At 59.5% G+C, this 15,559-nt stretch overlaps 2 protein-coding genes across 2 annotated transcripts; one reads left to right on the forward strand and one right to left on the reverse strand.

Moving 5' to 3' along the window:
• The first annotated feature begins 1,304 nt into the window (after positions 1-1,304).
• On the forward strand, positions 1,305-2,654 carry CDK5R2 (cyclin dependent kinase 5 regulatory subunit 2). The gene has a single exon (XM_005519704.2). The coding sequence runs from the start codon at positions 1,342-1,344 to the stop codon at positions 2,302-2,304; it is 963 nt and encodes a 320-aa protein (XP_005519761.1). The 5' UTR covers positions 1,305-1,341; the 3' UTR covers positions 2,305-2,654.
• Positions 2,655-3,191: 537 nt separating this feature from the next.
• Positions 3,192-14,582, reverse strand: FEV (FEV transcription factor, ETS family member). Its single transcript, XM_005519705.3, has 3 exons — positions 14,498-14,582; positions 13,460-13,534; positions 3,192-11,067 (listed from the first exon to the last, which is right to left on the reverse strand). Exons 1-3 carry the CDS (start codon positions 14,547-14,549, stop codon positions 10,556-10,558), a joined length of 639 nt encoding a protein of 212 aa, XP_005519762.1. The 5' UTR covers positions 14,550-14,582; the 3' UTR covers positions 3,192-10,555.
• Between the last annotated feature and the right edge of the window lie 977 nt (positions 14,583-15,559).

Consider the following 15,559-nt stretch of genomic DNA (forward strand, 5'->3'; position numbering starts at 1 on the left):
TGTTAGCCTGGATCCATCCGGCAGCAGCTACATCCTGGCAGCGACATGTGTTCATTTCACACATAAAATGCTGTATCAAAATGCATCCTTGAGACACAGTCCCTGGAGCCTTTTCCAGCTGCCTCTCCCAGTGCTTCACTTGTGGGAGCAGTCCCTGCAATCGGGACGTTTTGCTCTTAATGGATGCCTGGCACCCATTGTAGAAATCAGAAATACAATCTTGAGCATGAAGCAGAGAGGCAGCAACATCTATGGTGTGCTCTGATCCATAGAGGGGGAGGCAGCATCTATGCTCATGCACGTGGTGGTTTATTGCACACCATTTGCAATGATGCAGAAGAGCAGCATCTCTTCCCTCCCCTCCTTCCCCGTGGGTCTGGAGCTTTGGGCAGCAGAGTTGGCTGGTCTTGCCTTGGGAACATGGAGGTGTTTCTCCTGTTTCTCTGAGGTCCCTGACTTCAGCCTGATGCTGGTGACCGCCAGCCTGGTGGTAAATCTCCCTTCCACAGCAGAGTGGGAAGAGGCAGGGTGGGTGAAGGACCCCACACTTGCACAGCAGGTCATGGGAGTGCTCCTCTCTGCCTGTGGAGCCATGCCCAGAGTTGAGCTCGTTCTCAGGAGAGGTGAGGCTCGGCCACCAAGCCTAAACCCTTCATGTTGGCTGGTGAGTCTCAGCCAGCCTTGCACCCACCCCAAGCCTTCTCCAGCTGAGCGCCCGTTCTTTTTGATCCTCACGCCTCCTCAGCCTTTCCTCCAGCATTTTCTAAGGCTCTTCTTCCCCACCGTGTACCCCTAGCACCCCTGGGCCAGGGGGCTCTGCTGGTCTGGGAAGGCTCATCCCTCCCCTTGCAGGTAAGAAAACAGAGCCGGCCTTGGCAAGAGCAGCCGAGCTCAGAAGCCCTCCCTAGACCCTTCTCGTGTCCCCTGTCCTCTGGGCTCGCCCCCACGTCCCCCGTACAAAGGGCTGGGGGGCCTTGACGGCATCGCAGGTCCCGGCCCGTCCGCCCTGGGGGGGGCACCGAAGAACCCCCGCGTGGGTGAAGGTCACGCCGGGGCGGCGCCCGCCGGGCAAAGCCTCGGCGCGCTCTCCCCCCTCGGCACCCAGCGGCGAGGGGCGGGCGCACCGGGCCCCGGTGCGGCGGCGATTGGCTGTGGGCGGGGAGGCGGGGAGCGGCGGGGCCGCGGCTGGCTGCAGCGGCGGGCGCGGAGCCCAGAGCGGGCGCGGCGGAGCACCTTCGGGCACCGCGGCCCCGGTGCGGGCCGCCTCCCCCGCAGCTCCCGGCCTCATATGGGCGGTGCCGGCGCCCCGGCCCCCGCACGCCCGTCCCGCTCGGCGTTAGCATGGGCACGGTGCTCTCCCTCTCCCCCGCCGCCTCCTCGGGCAAGGGCGGCGGCGGCGGGGGGCTGCTGGCGGAGAAGGCGCCGGGAAGGGTGCCGGGCAAGGGCGAAAGCCGGCTGAAGCGCCCCGGCGTGCTCATCTCGGCGCTAACCTGGAAGCGGCTGGTGGCCGCCTCGGCCAAGAAGAAGAAGAGCACCAAGAAGGTGACGCCGAAGCCCGGCGGCGGGGCCCCGGGGGGGGGCCCGGGCCAGCCCGACCCTCTGGTGGTGCAGCGCAACCGTGAGAACTTGCGCAAGTCGGTGGTGGGGCCGGCCGACGGCGCCAAGCAGGGCCCGCTGGCCGTGCCGGTGCCCACGGTGCCCTCGGCGCCGCAGGAGCTGCACCCGGGCTCCGGCGGGGGAAAGCCGCCTCCGCCACCGCCGCCGGCCAGCAGCCGCCCCCCGGGCTCTCCGCGCCGCGTGGTGGTGCAGGCGTCCACCGGAGAGCTGCTGCGCTGCTTGGGGGACTTCGTGTGCCGCCGCTGCTACCGCCTGAAGGAGCTGAGCCCCGGCGAACTCATCTCGTGGTTTCGCAGCGTGGACCGCTCGCTGCTGCTGCAGGGCTGGCAGGACCAGGGCTTCATCACCCCGGCCAACCTGGTGTTCGTCTATCTGCTGTGCCGGGAAGCGCTGCGGGGCGAAGACATCGGGAGCCAGGCCGAGCTGCAGGCCGCCTTCCTCACCTGCCTCTATCTCGCCTACTCCTACATGGGCAACGAGATCTCCTACCCGCTCAAGCCCTTCCTGGTGGAGGGAGACAAGGGGCGCTTCTGGGAGCGCTGCCTGGGTATCATCCAGCGCCTCAGCGCCAAGATGCTGCGAATCAACGCGGACCCGCACTACTTCACGCAACTCTTCCAGGACCTCAAGAGCGAGGGCGAGGGCGGAGACGGGTCCAAGCACTGGACGATCAGCCTGGACCGCTAGGGAGGTACCAGGCCCCCGGCGCCGGGGGCGGAAGGGGCCGCGCACCGAGGGGCGGGGGAGGCGAAGGACTGTCGGATTCCCCCTCCCCTGCCCCCGCATCCTCCTCGCCTTCCCCCTTCCCCAGCCGTCAGTTCCACGGAGACGCTGCTTGGACCCTCCCTGCTCCGGATCCGGCTGCCCTCCTCCCCCGCCTCCGACCCCAGCTGGGGGCTGCGCTCCGGGACACCGAGGCGGCGGTGAAGACCGGGGAGGGGGAGTGGTGCCCCTCCCACCTTCGCTAAGGGGGGGAGGGAGAGGCGGCGGAGGAGCGGAGGCTCCTGGATGCGTTTTCTCTAGAAAAAAAGGGGTGAAAAAATGGATGTGGGGGCAGGAGGGCTCGGGGGTGGGGGGGTGGGGGTGGATTTTGGGGTGCGGCGGGTGCCCCAGGTAGAGGGTGCATGTGAACGAGTCCCCCTGCGCGGGCAGGGCCGCCCCGCGCCTCCGCAGCGCTCCCGGTGCTGTCCGTGGTGCTGGAGCTGCCGCGCCTGAGCAGACAAAGGCGGGGATTGCGGGCAAGGCTGGGGGGGTTTCTGTGTTGTGGGCGATGCCTTCCCCCCACCCCCCCAGCCCACGTGTGGTATATGGGCCCCCCCCCCAGCATGGGCGACTCTGCCCCTCACCCCGCGGGAGCCGCCCGTATCCCCCTTTGTTCGAGCCACTGGGGGGGGCGCCCACGCCCCTCCCCGCCGGTAAAACCCCCCAGTGTGCCCCCCGAAACGGGGGGTGATGCCTCCTCCACCTTGGCTTGCTGTGGGAAGAGGGGTCTGTGCCAGAGGAGGCCTAGGGCGCCCAAACGGAGGGGGCCTGCTGGGGGTGGGGGGGGGGGGGGGGAGTCCTCTCCTCTTGCTTTGCTTCACTGGAGAATAAAGAGGTGGCCTGGATGGGCCTGGTGGTGGCTCCTGGACTTGCTGAGCTGTGGGGTGCAAGGGCAATTGGGGTAGCACCCTAAGCTCCTGGTCATGACCCACTCCTCCCCAAGAGGGATGGGGGGGCCCTGGTTCCCAAAGGGGGTTTTACTCCCTATTGTGAGTTTGGGGTCAAATTTTCACCCCTCTTTGTGCCCAAGGCCAGTCCTGGTCCACCTGAGTGTCTCTTGGACCCTTGTGAGCTCTCCTGGCCTTCTCAATTCCAAATGGAAATTCCTAAAGCCTGTCTGTCACACTGAATTTAAACAGGATGCCACAGTTCATGTCACCTCCGTTTTGTTGTTTTTTTGGTTTTTTTTTAAATTTAGCTTTATTTTTCCTGAAGCTATGCTCTCCCTCACCTCCTTCCTCCCCACCTCTGCTCTGCAGGGCTGGGCTCCCTTTTCCTGTCAGCAGCAGGCTGTGGGAGCTGTGTTGCTATCCCTGTTACCAGTCCTGTGCTTCTGCAGACCTCCAGGGAGAGGGGTGGAGAATGAGAAAGCTTAGCCTTTTTTAAAACTGGTTGCTATGCTTCAGGGTACTGAATTTGCCAGGACTTCTTTAGCAGAAGTTGCCACACATGCTCTCTGGTAGGGGTCTGCATCCAGTGCTTCCCAGCCCCCTGAGCCAGGCATTCGGGCTCCCCTCCACTGGGAAGAACTGTGCTGGCTCTGCAGGTCATGGAGGGTAAGCTGGATTCTCTCTACCTTTGTGTGCATCAGCAGAGCTGCTAATTAGGCCCAATCTGCCTCATTCAGGCAAAGCTGTGCTGCCAGGAAGACAGCACAGATGTCCCTGTGGCTGGGGCTGACCTGGCAGGGTGCTGTGCAAGGCTTTTCCTTGGCTGTGTAAACCCAACGAGACCAATGCTACTCCCGTCCTCCCTCTCCTAATGGATGCTCTTGTCTGTGCCTTTAGTTTGACGTTCTTGTGACCTTGTGGTGAGCTGTCTGGGCCACAAGGCATCCACTACACACCCCAACTTTGGCTGTATCCACATCTTGTCATGAGAAAGGGAACTTTGGCTTATACTGGTGGAATTGGAGCCTGATAGCTCCTATGGGGCTGCTGGGAAAGCCCTGGCTCTCCTGTATCAGTGTTTTGCAGAGAGGGAAACTGAGGTGCAGTGAGATGAATACAGCAAAGTGTATCACTGAATAGAGCTGTGCTGCATCACAGGGTAACACCTGAGCCATTGGTACTAGCTGTTTCCACCCTGAGCCATGGTGTTTGTCCAGTGATCTCTGTTCCCAGCTGTAGGGCTTTATGGAGTCTCCTCCCCAGAGCTGAACAACCTCCCAGCACTGGAGGATTTTCCCACCCTACCGATCTCCTTAGATACACTCACAGGGTTATTCCAACTTCAAGCCCCAGCCTTTTGAAACGCTTCCAGCTGCAGTGAGGCCGTGTCCTTCCCCTCCTCCCTTGTGTTTCATTGATTAAGAGTCCTAGGCCTCACTGGGGGATTTAGGAAGAGCTAATTGCAGACTGATAATTGAAGACAGCTTGGAGTCTCTGGAAATGTCAAGGAATGAGAGAGGAGCTTAGATGCTCCCATGCATTTAAATATACATCATTGTCTCAGCCAGAGCCTTACTGGAGGGAGGGAGACATGTCTGCTTTTTCCCTCCCCCAGAGGAACTTGTAGAGCTGCTGGGGCGAGTGAGGCAGGGGTAGCACTAATCTTCCCTTGTCTGGGAGCTTTCTACTCCCCCCAGGGCAAAGGAGATGTGAAAGAACACAAGCAGGGCTGGGTACTGAGGGTGAGAATCTCAGGCAGGCTAGGGAAGCTTGGTTTTTCCCTTTTTAAAACTGTGATTTGACATGCCAGACTCCTGTGTTGCTGCATGATTGATGGCCTGGACTCAGGAGGCAGCTATTGGAAAGCAGCAAGGGCAATGGATAGAGCTCGTCTGCAAACTTGTGATCCCTGCAGCCACCAGTGCTCCCTGAGGAGCAGTGAGGGACTGAGACCCTCTCAGGAGGGGCTGGGCAGCCCCCTGTGCTGCCAGCCACAGGGCCCAGCAGTGTCTGGGATTGCAGGGATGAGAGGATTCACACTGGGTTTGGGACTTGGTAGAGTAACAGGGCCAAATCAGTGATTAGTCACCACAGGGATCCAGGTGAGGGATCCCAGTGCTCTCCTACTTTGAAATTCCTCCAGCAGCAACATATCTCCTTTCCATGCCTCACAGTGGGTTCCCCATCTGCTCCACATTGCAGAAGCAGAGGTGGGCACTGCAGCCCACGGTGGGTTCAGCCCCTCCTGCCCCAAGGAGGTCTCTTCTCAGGACAAAGCCCCCTTATCTTCCTTCCCAAAGGTGCATGGGGCTCTTAGATGTACCCTGGGTGGCAGTGGATCCCAAGGATGCATAGTCACCTGTGAAAAAGGGAGTTCCTACCTGGAGTCATGGAAAAAAGCTCTATGGGACTTTCCTTGCCTGACTGCTCTGTCTGTGGAGCAAACTCCATGGGCTAGATGAGCTGGCCATGGCACTGGGGCATGGAGAGGTGATAGGCAGCTGGAGCCTGACAAGCCATACCTCTTCCTGTCAGACAAACAGCAGGAAAGCTGTGTTTTTGCTATTAAGGGTTGTCATCGTCCCCCAGAGTGACTTGGAGATGCTCCATGGGAGGAAAATGTTCTGGATGATGCGGGCCCAGCACCTGCATGGCTGGTGAAGGACCTGCCTTGGCCCAGCTTTCTGTGCAAGCCTCTCCTCATTTGCCCGCAAGGATGATGGATAACACGTTCCTCGAGGCAGATGGAAGTGGGAGGTCTCTCTTCTGCCTCTGTGGGAGCTGCTCGAACACTGGCTCCATTGCAGCTTTGGGCTGCAATTTTGCAGTTTTGCTACTGTGTTGAAATGGGGATGGCTCATGGCTCCTGGTCACCTCCCTGCTCCATGGCGCTTCAGTCACAGCTGCTAATGGGGTGCCTGTGGGGGAGCACGTGGGCAAAATGACCCAGGGAGATGGCAGCAAATGGCTGAGAGAGTATGACAGGTTCCAGTCTAAATTGGCTGATGAGTTATTTGTTCTCCAGGAGGGGCAGGATGCTTCCACAGGGTCTCATCTGATGGACGACACATCCAGGTTGGGTGGAAACCTGCAAGAGCTCTGCCTGTGCCTAGGGTGGCCCAGTGGCAGGCATGAGGCTGAGGGAGGTGGGATGGCAAACAGTTTGGCTCCCACTGTAGCCAAAGCATGGCCTGTGGCCTTGCCTGGCTGACGTGTTTGGGAATGAAGAGCACAGACTGGGAACAGCTCAGTGCCAGGAAGCTGAGGCAAGTGAGGAAGGGGAATTGGTTACCTTAGAGCCCTGCTGTGATGGTTAATCCTTCTGCCACAAAGCCTGGCAAAGCAGAAGGTCGGGGCTGCCTAGTCTGGGTCATTACCTCCAGCTCACTTAGAGCTGAGCGTGGAGGTATCCCTGTGCTGTCCCTGGCCTGTCTCACAGTCCTTCATCGCTTCTGAGAACTTAGCTCCTTATAGGACAGCCAGGCAGAACCAAACTGTGACCCAGGGCAGATGTGGGGAGTCTGCCCCAGGGAGCGAGTGTCCCCTGGGCTGGAACAGGGACTGCTCCCTCATCAGAAGTCCTGCATTAGAGCATAATCTGGCATTAGCACATTAATCCAGTCCTCCTGCTACTCAGCCCCTGCCCTCAGCAAAGTCCACAGCAAGGTCTTGGTGTACAGCTGGGCAGCAGTGGCACCAGGACACTCTCCCTGGCCACCCCTGATGGGCACCAGAGAGCTGGTGGCAGCAGGGACAAGGTTTGGGTTTATGGTGGCTGTAGAGCTCCAGCCCTCAGCACATTGCCAGGGGAGAAACATCTTTTGGAAGCATCACCTTTGCTTCCTTGGAGGTTCCTCACATGGGGTTTTGGATCCTGGCTGCCTGCACCTGCAGGCTCTGGCTGAGCCACACTAAGTCACAAAGCACTTTGCAGGGAGTCAGGCCAAAAGAAGGTGGTGTCTGGAGAGAGGATGTGAGTCAGCAGCTTAGGCCTAGGGGGCTGAGGAGCCAGTGCATCTGGGATGAGGAGAGAAGGAAATAGGTGGGAATTGGGAGCGCTGGAGAGGGTGCAGGAGTGGGCAGGGAGGCAGACTGTGCATGTGCCCCCACAGCAGACATGGCCTGGCTGTACTGCAAAGGCTCTTCCCAGCACGAGAAATGAAGAAAGTGGCAAGATGACTTCACTAAAATAGCAGTGAAACTAATCCATTCCCCCTCTGATCCATTATGGGGTTGGAGGGATCCCCCTGTCATGCTGGCAAGAGGCTGAGGTCAGGGCAGCCCTCTTGCCAGCTGAGCAAAGCCAGATACAAAGATACATTTGTTTTTTGGGGGTTTTTTTTAGTAGGAAAAAGAAAATCCTTCTTTTAATCACAGGGCAGCAGAAGAAGCTGCCAGGCCATGTGCTCTGCTCCCTTAGTCTTCCCAGCACAGGCTGAAGCCCTTTAGGACAGTGTTTCCCATCTCACCCTACACAGGGCACTCAAGGACTCTCCACAGGTAGCTTGGAAGCCCATGGGTGCCCTGAGTGCAGCTGTCAGCCACATGAAATTGGCTCCCCACCAGCTGGTGCTCCCCACTGCCAGACACAGTGCTCCCCCATCTGCCCCCCTGGGCCGGGCACCCCTGCTCAGGGCCAGGGATGATGTTCCATGGGGAGCTGTGCCGGGCTCGGCCCTGCTTGCCCATTGGCAGGATTTTGCTGCAGTCTGCTCCGAGCCGGTGGTTTTAGTGACTGAAGAAACCCGCAGAAAGCAGCGCTGCTGGTGCACTGGGTCAGCTAGAGCTCTGGGGAGGGGGGAGGCTGGCTTGGGTGAAGGTGGTGCTCTGTCCAGCCCTCCGATAAGCTCAGCGTGCGGTAAGGGGAGGTGGCTCCCAGTGGGGCATCCCGAGTTGCCATGGTGACACCGCCTGCATCCTCAGGCAGGCAAGAGCATCGCTGGTGCAGTACCGCACGGGTGTCCCACCCTCCCCCGCCGCTCCCTTCCTGGCTGCCGTCCCCGGGGAGCGCAGGGCTGGTGCCCGGCTTTTGGCCATGCTCCCTGGGGACAGAGCGGTGGGACTGCGCCAGGTGAGCTCCGAGCAGAGCGAAGCGAGCCGCCAGCCTGTTGCGCTGGGTGTGTACGGCGGTCCTCCCTCTCACAAAAAGGTAAGTCCCCCTTTTCCCTAGCATGTCCCGCCTCCAATCCAACAGGGATCCGGGTTGCAAGGTCGGGCGTGAGGCGGGGGCTGGACTCACCTGGGCTTCCCTGGTGCAGACACTGGCAGAGGGACGGGAAAGGGAGGAGCTACTAGTGACCCACATCCCTTAATCCGTGTCCTGCCCTGCGTCACGCAGTTACCTAAGCCCTGAAGCAGGCTCCCCCGGCGACGGCACAGCCCTCTGCCCCGTCTCTGAGGGAGCCGGTTGTGGCCATTTCCCCCATTTTGTCCTTGCAAAACGAAACTTGGGGGCAGGGGATGTCTCCAGCCTATCTTGGTGCTGGTTATGTGGGGGTAACTACTCCTTTTAGCCTTCACTTCACCTCCTGCCGTCCCTAGGAACATTCAGAAACCCTGGAGGTAGGGATAGCCCCCCACCCAGTCCCTGCAACTCCTTTTGCTCTCATGGATTCACCACTAGCAGCATCAGGTTCCCACATTTCACAGCCTGAGCCCTCCCCAGAGGACACACTGACATCAGATCCCACTCCCTTAAGCTGATTAGGGCAGTAAAGATGCATTGGAGCAGATGCCACCAAGGCTGTGAGAATGACCAGACCCTGGAGGGATGCAGAAGGGGCAGCATGGAGCCCCCCAGATCTGGGAATTGCTGTGATCTGGGGCATGAAGGGAGAGGAGGTGGGGGCTGACCACACCTTCCATGGGCTGGGTAGTTGCATGAATCCCCCTACACAGTCAGTTTGATCCCTGTTGCAAGCCTGGGAGCCTGGAAACGGCATACGTGCCTTCCCTGAAGGGGTGTCTCAAGTAACCCAAAGGTTTCCAGCTCTGCCCTAGCTCTTGGGGATTGTAAGAACCAGAGGTGATGACTGGAGAAAAGATGGTGCAGACAATGGCCACATCCTTCCCACCCCAGCCCTGAATGTCTTCTGGCTCAGATGGGAGAGGATTTTCTCTCGCCAGCTCCCTTCAGACAGGAGAGGACACAGGTCACAGCACCTCTCCGTTTTATTGAAGACCAATCCCACCCCCCAGCCAGTGAGGAGCTCAGCGTGCCCAGCTCTTCTGCATCCACTGGGCCAAAGTCCTGCTCCAGAGGATGGGGGAAGCTCCTTGAACCCAGGGGAAGAGACCCAGGGCTGCCCCTTGATGCCCGGGGCTCCCAGTCCTGCTGTCATCCCTTCTTCTGCTCCACCACCCATGCTGTCTTGTCCCTGGGGATGTTCCCACTTATGGAGGGTGTCCCACCCAGCCCTGCACATGAGGGGCTAAAGCTGGAGTAAAACTGGAATGTTAATCTTGGAAGTGATGAGCAGGACACGGGCTCATGTGCAGGGTGTCAGGGACTGTCTGTGGCGTGATCCTTGGGCACTGTGGAGAGGGCAGAGTTGCGGAGACCAGGCTATGCTGACTCCAGGCTCTGGCCTTGTCCTGAGGACTGGCAGTGAGTCCCACACTTGTCCCTGGCACCTCCAACCCCAGAGCCCTGCCCTGGGCATGAGTGAACCCATAGAAAGCATCTGCTCTCCAGACCAAAGCTTCTGAGGTCTGAAGGAAGCTGCCTTCAGGCAGCAGGTATAGGAGGGATGGAGAAAAGGAAGCCTTTGGAGACAAAGGTGAGGGGACCAAGTGGCCAAGGAAGGTCCCCTTTATTTGTCCCTGCTCAGTGGGACCCTCATTCATGGACACAGCTGCCCTGGGGCCCCAGCTCCAGACTCCTCTCTGCAGGGAATGGGGAGGGTAGAGCAACGGCTGGAGGCAGAGCTAAGGACATTCATTGCATGGGCAGCATGTTGCTAAGAAAAAGTGGGGCAATGTCCCTGCCAGGAGAGGAGCCCATGGTTTTTCCTTCCATTCACACCCCGCTTTAGGTATCCACATCTGTTCCCAGGATCATGGATACTTTCTCAAATTTTGATGGCTTCCTTCCTCCAGCCACCCACATCAAAGAACCAACCCAGCTATCCTGCAAGCACCCCCATCCCCCACACCACATCAAACCAAAAGGGGGACAAGTGAGAGCAGGGCACAATCCCATCCCGCATCCCTCCCCGCTGAGCTTCCCAAATCCACAGCCCCATGCTGCCAGGGACATGACACATCCGCTTGGCACTGCTGAGCCTCTAATGGTAATGGTTGTTCATGTTGTTGAGGTGGGAGGCTGCCATGGCACTGAACGAGGCTGAGGGCTGGAGCCCGTGCCCAGGGTAGAGGGACGGGCTGGAGCCAGGCCAGTAGGAGAAGCCAGCTGGTGTCACTCCCGAGGTCATGAGGTTGAGTTTGGAGATGCCCGAGAAGGGCAGTGGTGCCAGGTTGCCCTGAAATTTGTAGAGAGTGTGATCGGGGGTGGTTGGCTGGCACACCTGTGCCAGCCCGTGGAAGTCGAACTTGTAGGCGTAGCGCTTGCCGTGGACCTTGGTCATGATGTTCTTGTCGTAGTAGTAGCGCAGCGCCCGGCTCAGCTTGTCATAATTCATGTTGGGTTTGCTCTTCCGCTCGCCCCAGCGCCGCGCCACCTCGTCAGGGTCGATCAGCTTGAACTCCCCATTTGTGCCTTCCCAGGCGATGCAGTTCAGGTTGGCCCGGTCCGAAAGCAGCTCCAGCAAGAACTGCCACAGCTGGATCTGCCCGCTGCCTGCAAGGCCGGGCCCCAGAGAGGTTAAAGCTCCCTCCCAGGACACAGAATAAGGGACAGGAGGTGCCCCAATCCCCTTGACCCACTGTTATGTTGTCCTCTCCCGCAGCCAGGTTTTGGCTGCACCTCATTGCCTCTTCCCTGCTTTAGAGACACATAAAATATTAACAAGGTTATGTCTCCTTTGCAACATCCCAAATCCATCCTACACCTCAGATATTAGGAGAAGGTGCTCCTGCACCTTGGGATGGAATAGGAGTGCTCAGAGGTCAGCACAGGTTGCAGTGGGTCTGGATCCAGAGTCTCCCCATCCCTCCCACCCATATTCACACACAGTTTGTTTGTTTTCATGGGAGGATGTGGCCTTGCTCTTTTGTCGGCAGCCCCAAGAATGACGTATCTTGGCAGAACCCAGATCTATCACAACACAAATATTCCACACTTCCATGTCTGCTTGAAGCTGGGCTGGTCTCACAGCACAGCCCCTGCTCTAGGGACACTGTGCCCTGCACAGATGTCTCCATGGTCATCTCAAGTCAGGGTGCAACACTGATCTGAACTACACCACAGAGAGACACAGATAGGTGTAGGGAAGGGAGAGATGAGGACATAATATGACCTACTGTGGTTTTGAATCAGGTATCAGTGATGTTCCTTATTTACGGAGGAAAATTCCCTGAGCCACGGCCATTGCATCTGCAGCTTGCACTGAGGAGTATCCTCGGTGGGTGCCCGTGGTGGCCCTGTGCCAGGCTGTGCACACACTGGAGCCTGACACACCTGGACATGCCCAGGGTGAGGCACAAGGACATGCTCCTTGGAGAGGGAATCTGGATCTTAGGGTAAGGAGGAGTCCTACTGCTGGGACCTGGCCACTCTGCAGAGCAGCCCTGCACTTACCTAGATACCCCACTCTGCCTCCTCTGAGCAGCATCCCCTACACATCCCTGCTTCTGATGCCAGTCCTTGCAGCACAGTCTCATTCCAGAGCAGAGGATGTGCCTTTGCAGTTATCCCCGTGCTCTTCTATCATTATTTTGTCTAAAGGTGCTTGGATCCTATACAGAGGTTTAGCACCCATGACCTCAGCAGCAAGTCCTACAGCTCTGCTACATTTCCCACAAAAAAAATCCCCCAACTTGTTCTGCTTGTTTTACACCCACATATTTTATCTGGTGCTCCCTGTATCTTGCTCTAGAAGAAGCAGGGAACAGCCATTCCCCATCCATCCCCATTCCACCAAAACCCAGACATCCTGATCCAAGCAGTTGAGCCCAGGTCTTTCCAAGGTGTTGTATTTCCTAATTCCCCATCCTAGGACCGAGGTGGGGGATCTCTCCTCCCTAGGGTGTATCTGCAGCCCTTGCCTCTTCTCCATTGTCACAGCCTCCACGCTGGCCTCCAGCTATCTCCCACTTGCAGGTGTTCCACCCCATGCAAGGAGGTCGGGGAGGTGTTGAGGGGTGCATCTGAGTGGGGTGGTGAGGCTCAATCCTGCCTGCTGCAGGGTGCCATGATAATGCACCTTAGAGCTCCCTAAGGAAATATCCAGGCATCCAAAAAGATCCTTCTCACTGCAGCACAGCGTTTAGCATATGGCTGGGCAGAGTCTGCAGTGCAGAGGCAAAAGGATTCCCCCAGTTCCATCTTTTCTCCCCCTCCCACCACTAAAGCAGGGCTCCATTTTTTCTTGCTCAGAGCACCCCTGGTCCCTGCCTCCTAGCAAACGGGCGAGCTACACAGCCCAAACCCTGCAGCGCTGGCCCCGCGGTGCCCAGTGCTGCTGCGCTCCCAAGCAGGCTCCAGGCTGCTCGCTGGCCAGCACCGGCCGATACCCGTGACCCCTGCAAGGGTTGTTCCAGGTGGATGGCTCCGGATCCCGGAGACCCATCACTTCCCAGCCCTGTCCGAGCCCCAGCACTTCGCTGGCAGCTCCCTCACGAATGATGTCTCAACTCTCCTCTTCCACTCGCAGGAACGGATCTCCCGAGCCCGGATTAGCCCGCCCCACTCCCGGGATGGCTGGCAGCTCCCTCCCCGTCGGATGTCCCGGAGCTCCTGGGAGACCGGAGTTAGGACCCTGCACTCTCCCCGCTGCGGGGCTCGGGGGGATGAGAGCCCCGCTCCCCTCTGATGCCACGGGACGGGAGCTTCCGACCGTCGGGGTTCGTCGCTGTCCCCCTGGGAATTGGGGCAGGATGCTCCCAGCCCGAGGCACTCGCAGCAGCAGGGAGCGGTGGCCGTGTCCTGCATGGGCAGTACCGGCAAAGGACGGGAAAGGGTCTCCGGTGGCTGCTGGGCGGGAGAGAATGCCAGTGCCCGGGGGGTCCCCGCTCCGTGCCGGCCGAGGGGAGCAGGGCCTGTCCCGGGGAAGGGGCAGCGGTGCTCTTACCTTTCTGCACGCCGGGGCTGAGAGACCCCCACGCCTGGCTCTTCCCGTCTTTGAACAAAGTTTCCCCGACTGGATCTGGGGGAAAAAGGGGGCGCGGGTGGGGTGGAGAGAGGGCTGGAGCCAGGCGGGACCGCGACCCCCCAGCGCCCACCCGCGGGCAGCGTCCCCGCAGCCCCCGGCCGCTCCCCCTTGCCTGCCCCGCCGCTGCGGCGAAGCCAGGAAACGCGTCCAGGAAAAAGGAAATCCGATTTCCGACCCAGCCGAGGAAGCTTTTAAATAGGAATAGAAGATCCCGTGGGCTGGGGTACGGGAGGAGAGAGGGAGTGAGGGAGAGAGCTGTGGGGCAGGGGGAGAGGGAGAGGAGGTGGGTGGGTGGCAGAATGGGTGACAGGAGCGGCGGGTGGAAGCAAGGATATCTGTCGGCATTTGGGGAGTGGACTGCTGTGGAAAGGAGAGATAAACGGATAGATGGATAGAAGGAAAGAAGGAAATGGGTGAAGGGCAGGAGAGACGATGGTGAGTGGGTAGATGGAGGAAAGAAAGTGCAAGAGATGGATGGAAGGGCAGGTAATGGATAAAAGGATGGGAAAACAGGCTGATGGAAAGAACATGGGGTAGATGGAGGGGTTGGCCGGTAGCAGGGATGGAAAGGGGGATGCAGGGACAAGTGGGTGGGGTGGAAGGATGGATGGAAGCACAGGGGAAGGGTGGGTGGGTGGAAAGATGGGTTGGTAGAAAAGAAGGGTGGATGAAGAGATGGAAGGACAGGGTGACGGTGGGTGGATGAAGGATGGGAAGGTGAGTGTGCGAGTGTGGAAAGCCGTGAGGGCAGCTGAAAGGAAGAGGGAAGGGATGGTTGTGGTGCTGGAAGGCAGGAAGAGAGAACGGACAGAGGGATAGGGGATAACAGGGTGGGCGCTGGAAGGAGATGGGGCAGAGGAGAGCCCCAGGGCCTCAGCGGGACGGGGCGGGCAGGGGCTGGGTGCTGTGCGGTGCAGGGCGCTGCGGTGGGGCAGCGGCCGAGGGATCCGCCCGTACCTGGCAGGTACATGTTGAGCAGCAGTGGCACCGCTCCGGTGCCGTGTCTCATGGCAGCTGTGGGGGCGGCCCGCGGGCTGCATGTTTTAATATTCCTGCCCCTATTATTATTATTATTATTCCACTTTATCAGGGAGCAGCTGATGGCGAATAAATGGCAGCGGGACGGGCAGGGGACGGGCAGGGGCCGGGGGAGGCGGGGGAGGGGGGAGTTTCCAGGCAACTCGCAGGGGCTGGGGCCCCGGCTCCAGCAATTTCCTCCGCTGTAATTAAAGCGGGCGCTGCCCCCCCCCTCCCTCCCCCTGCTATCGGGCCCGCATCAGACTTTAATCACGGCCGCGGGTTTCTATGGAGAGCGGTTCGGGCCGCTTCCTGCCTCTTCCGCCTCCTTAACTCTTCGCAAACACGGCGCTGACATCCCAGCTGGGAGCGGGCTCGGACACTGCCTGGAGACTGCCCGGGCCCGGCCTCCCACCAGCATCTCTCTTCCTGAGCCGCCGGTCGGCCAGCACGGCCTCGGACCGCTGCACCTCGCTGCACGGCATCGGCATCGGGATGGGCATGGGCATGGGCACTGCCCTCCTGGCGTCTGCCTCTCCGAGCCACAGTGCTGCTGCTGCCCGTGGGGGTCCGTGCCTGCCCCTTCCCCAGCTCCAGACTCATCGACACAATCCTGGGGTCTCCTTGGAGTTCACAGAGCCCTGGCATGGGCCAGGTGAGTCCCCACCAGGTCCCTCCACCTCCAGGACGATGGTCATGTGGTTCCTCTGCAGTGCCCAGAGTTTTGGGGTGGGTGAGCGCATCTCCGGCAGTTGGTGGTACCAGGTCATACCACAGCTCTGCCACCTCACCGGCTCCTCTGTGCCCTTCTGAACAGTCCCTGCCCCAGGGACAGTTAAGCCTGTGACCATCGCACAGCATCCAGCCCTGTCCCAGCCTGTTGCACATCTTTATTAGGATTCATAGAAGCTGAGTTACCCCCAACACCCGCACAAACCAGGACGGCCCCATCTTCATCTGCTTGTCCTGGACAGCGCAGGGTTCATTCTGAAGACAGGAGGA

Source organism: Pseudopodoces humilis, chromosome 8 (assembly GCF_049639895.1).
Source record: "Pseudopodoces humilis isolate 2021_Gansu_Grassland_sample_001 chromosome 8, ASM4963989v1, whole genome shotgun sequence".
Taxonomy (NCBI): Eukaryota; Metazoa; Chordata; class Aves; order Passeriformes; family Paridae; genus Pseudopodoces; species Pseudopodoces humilis.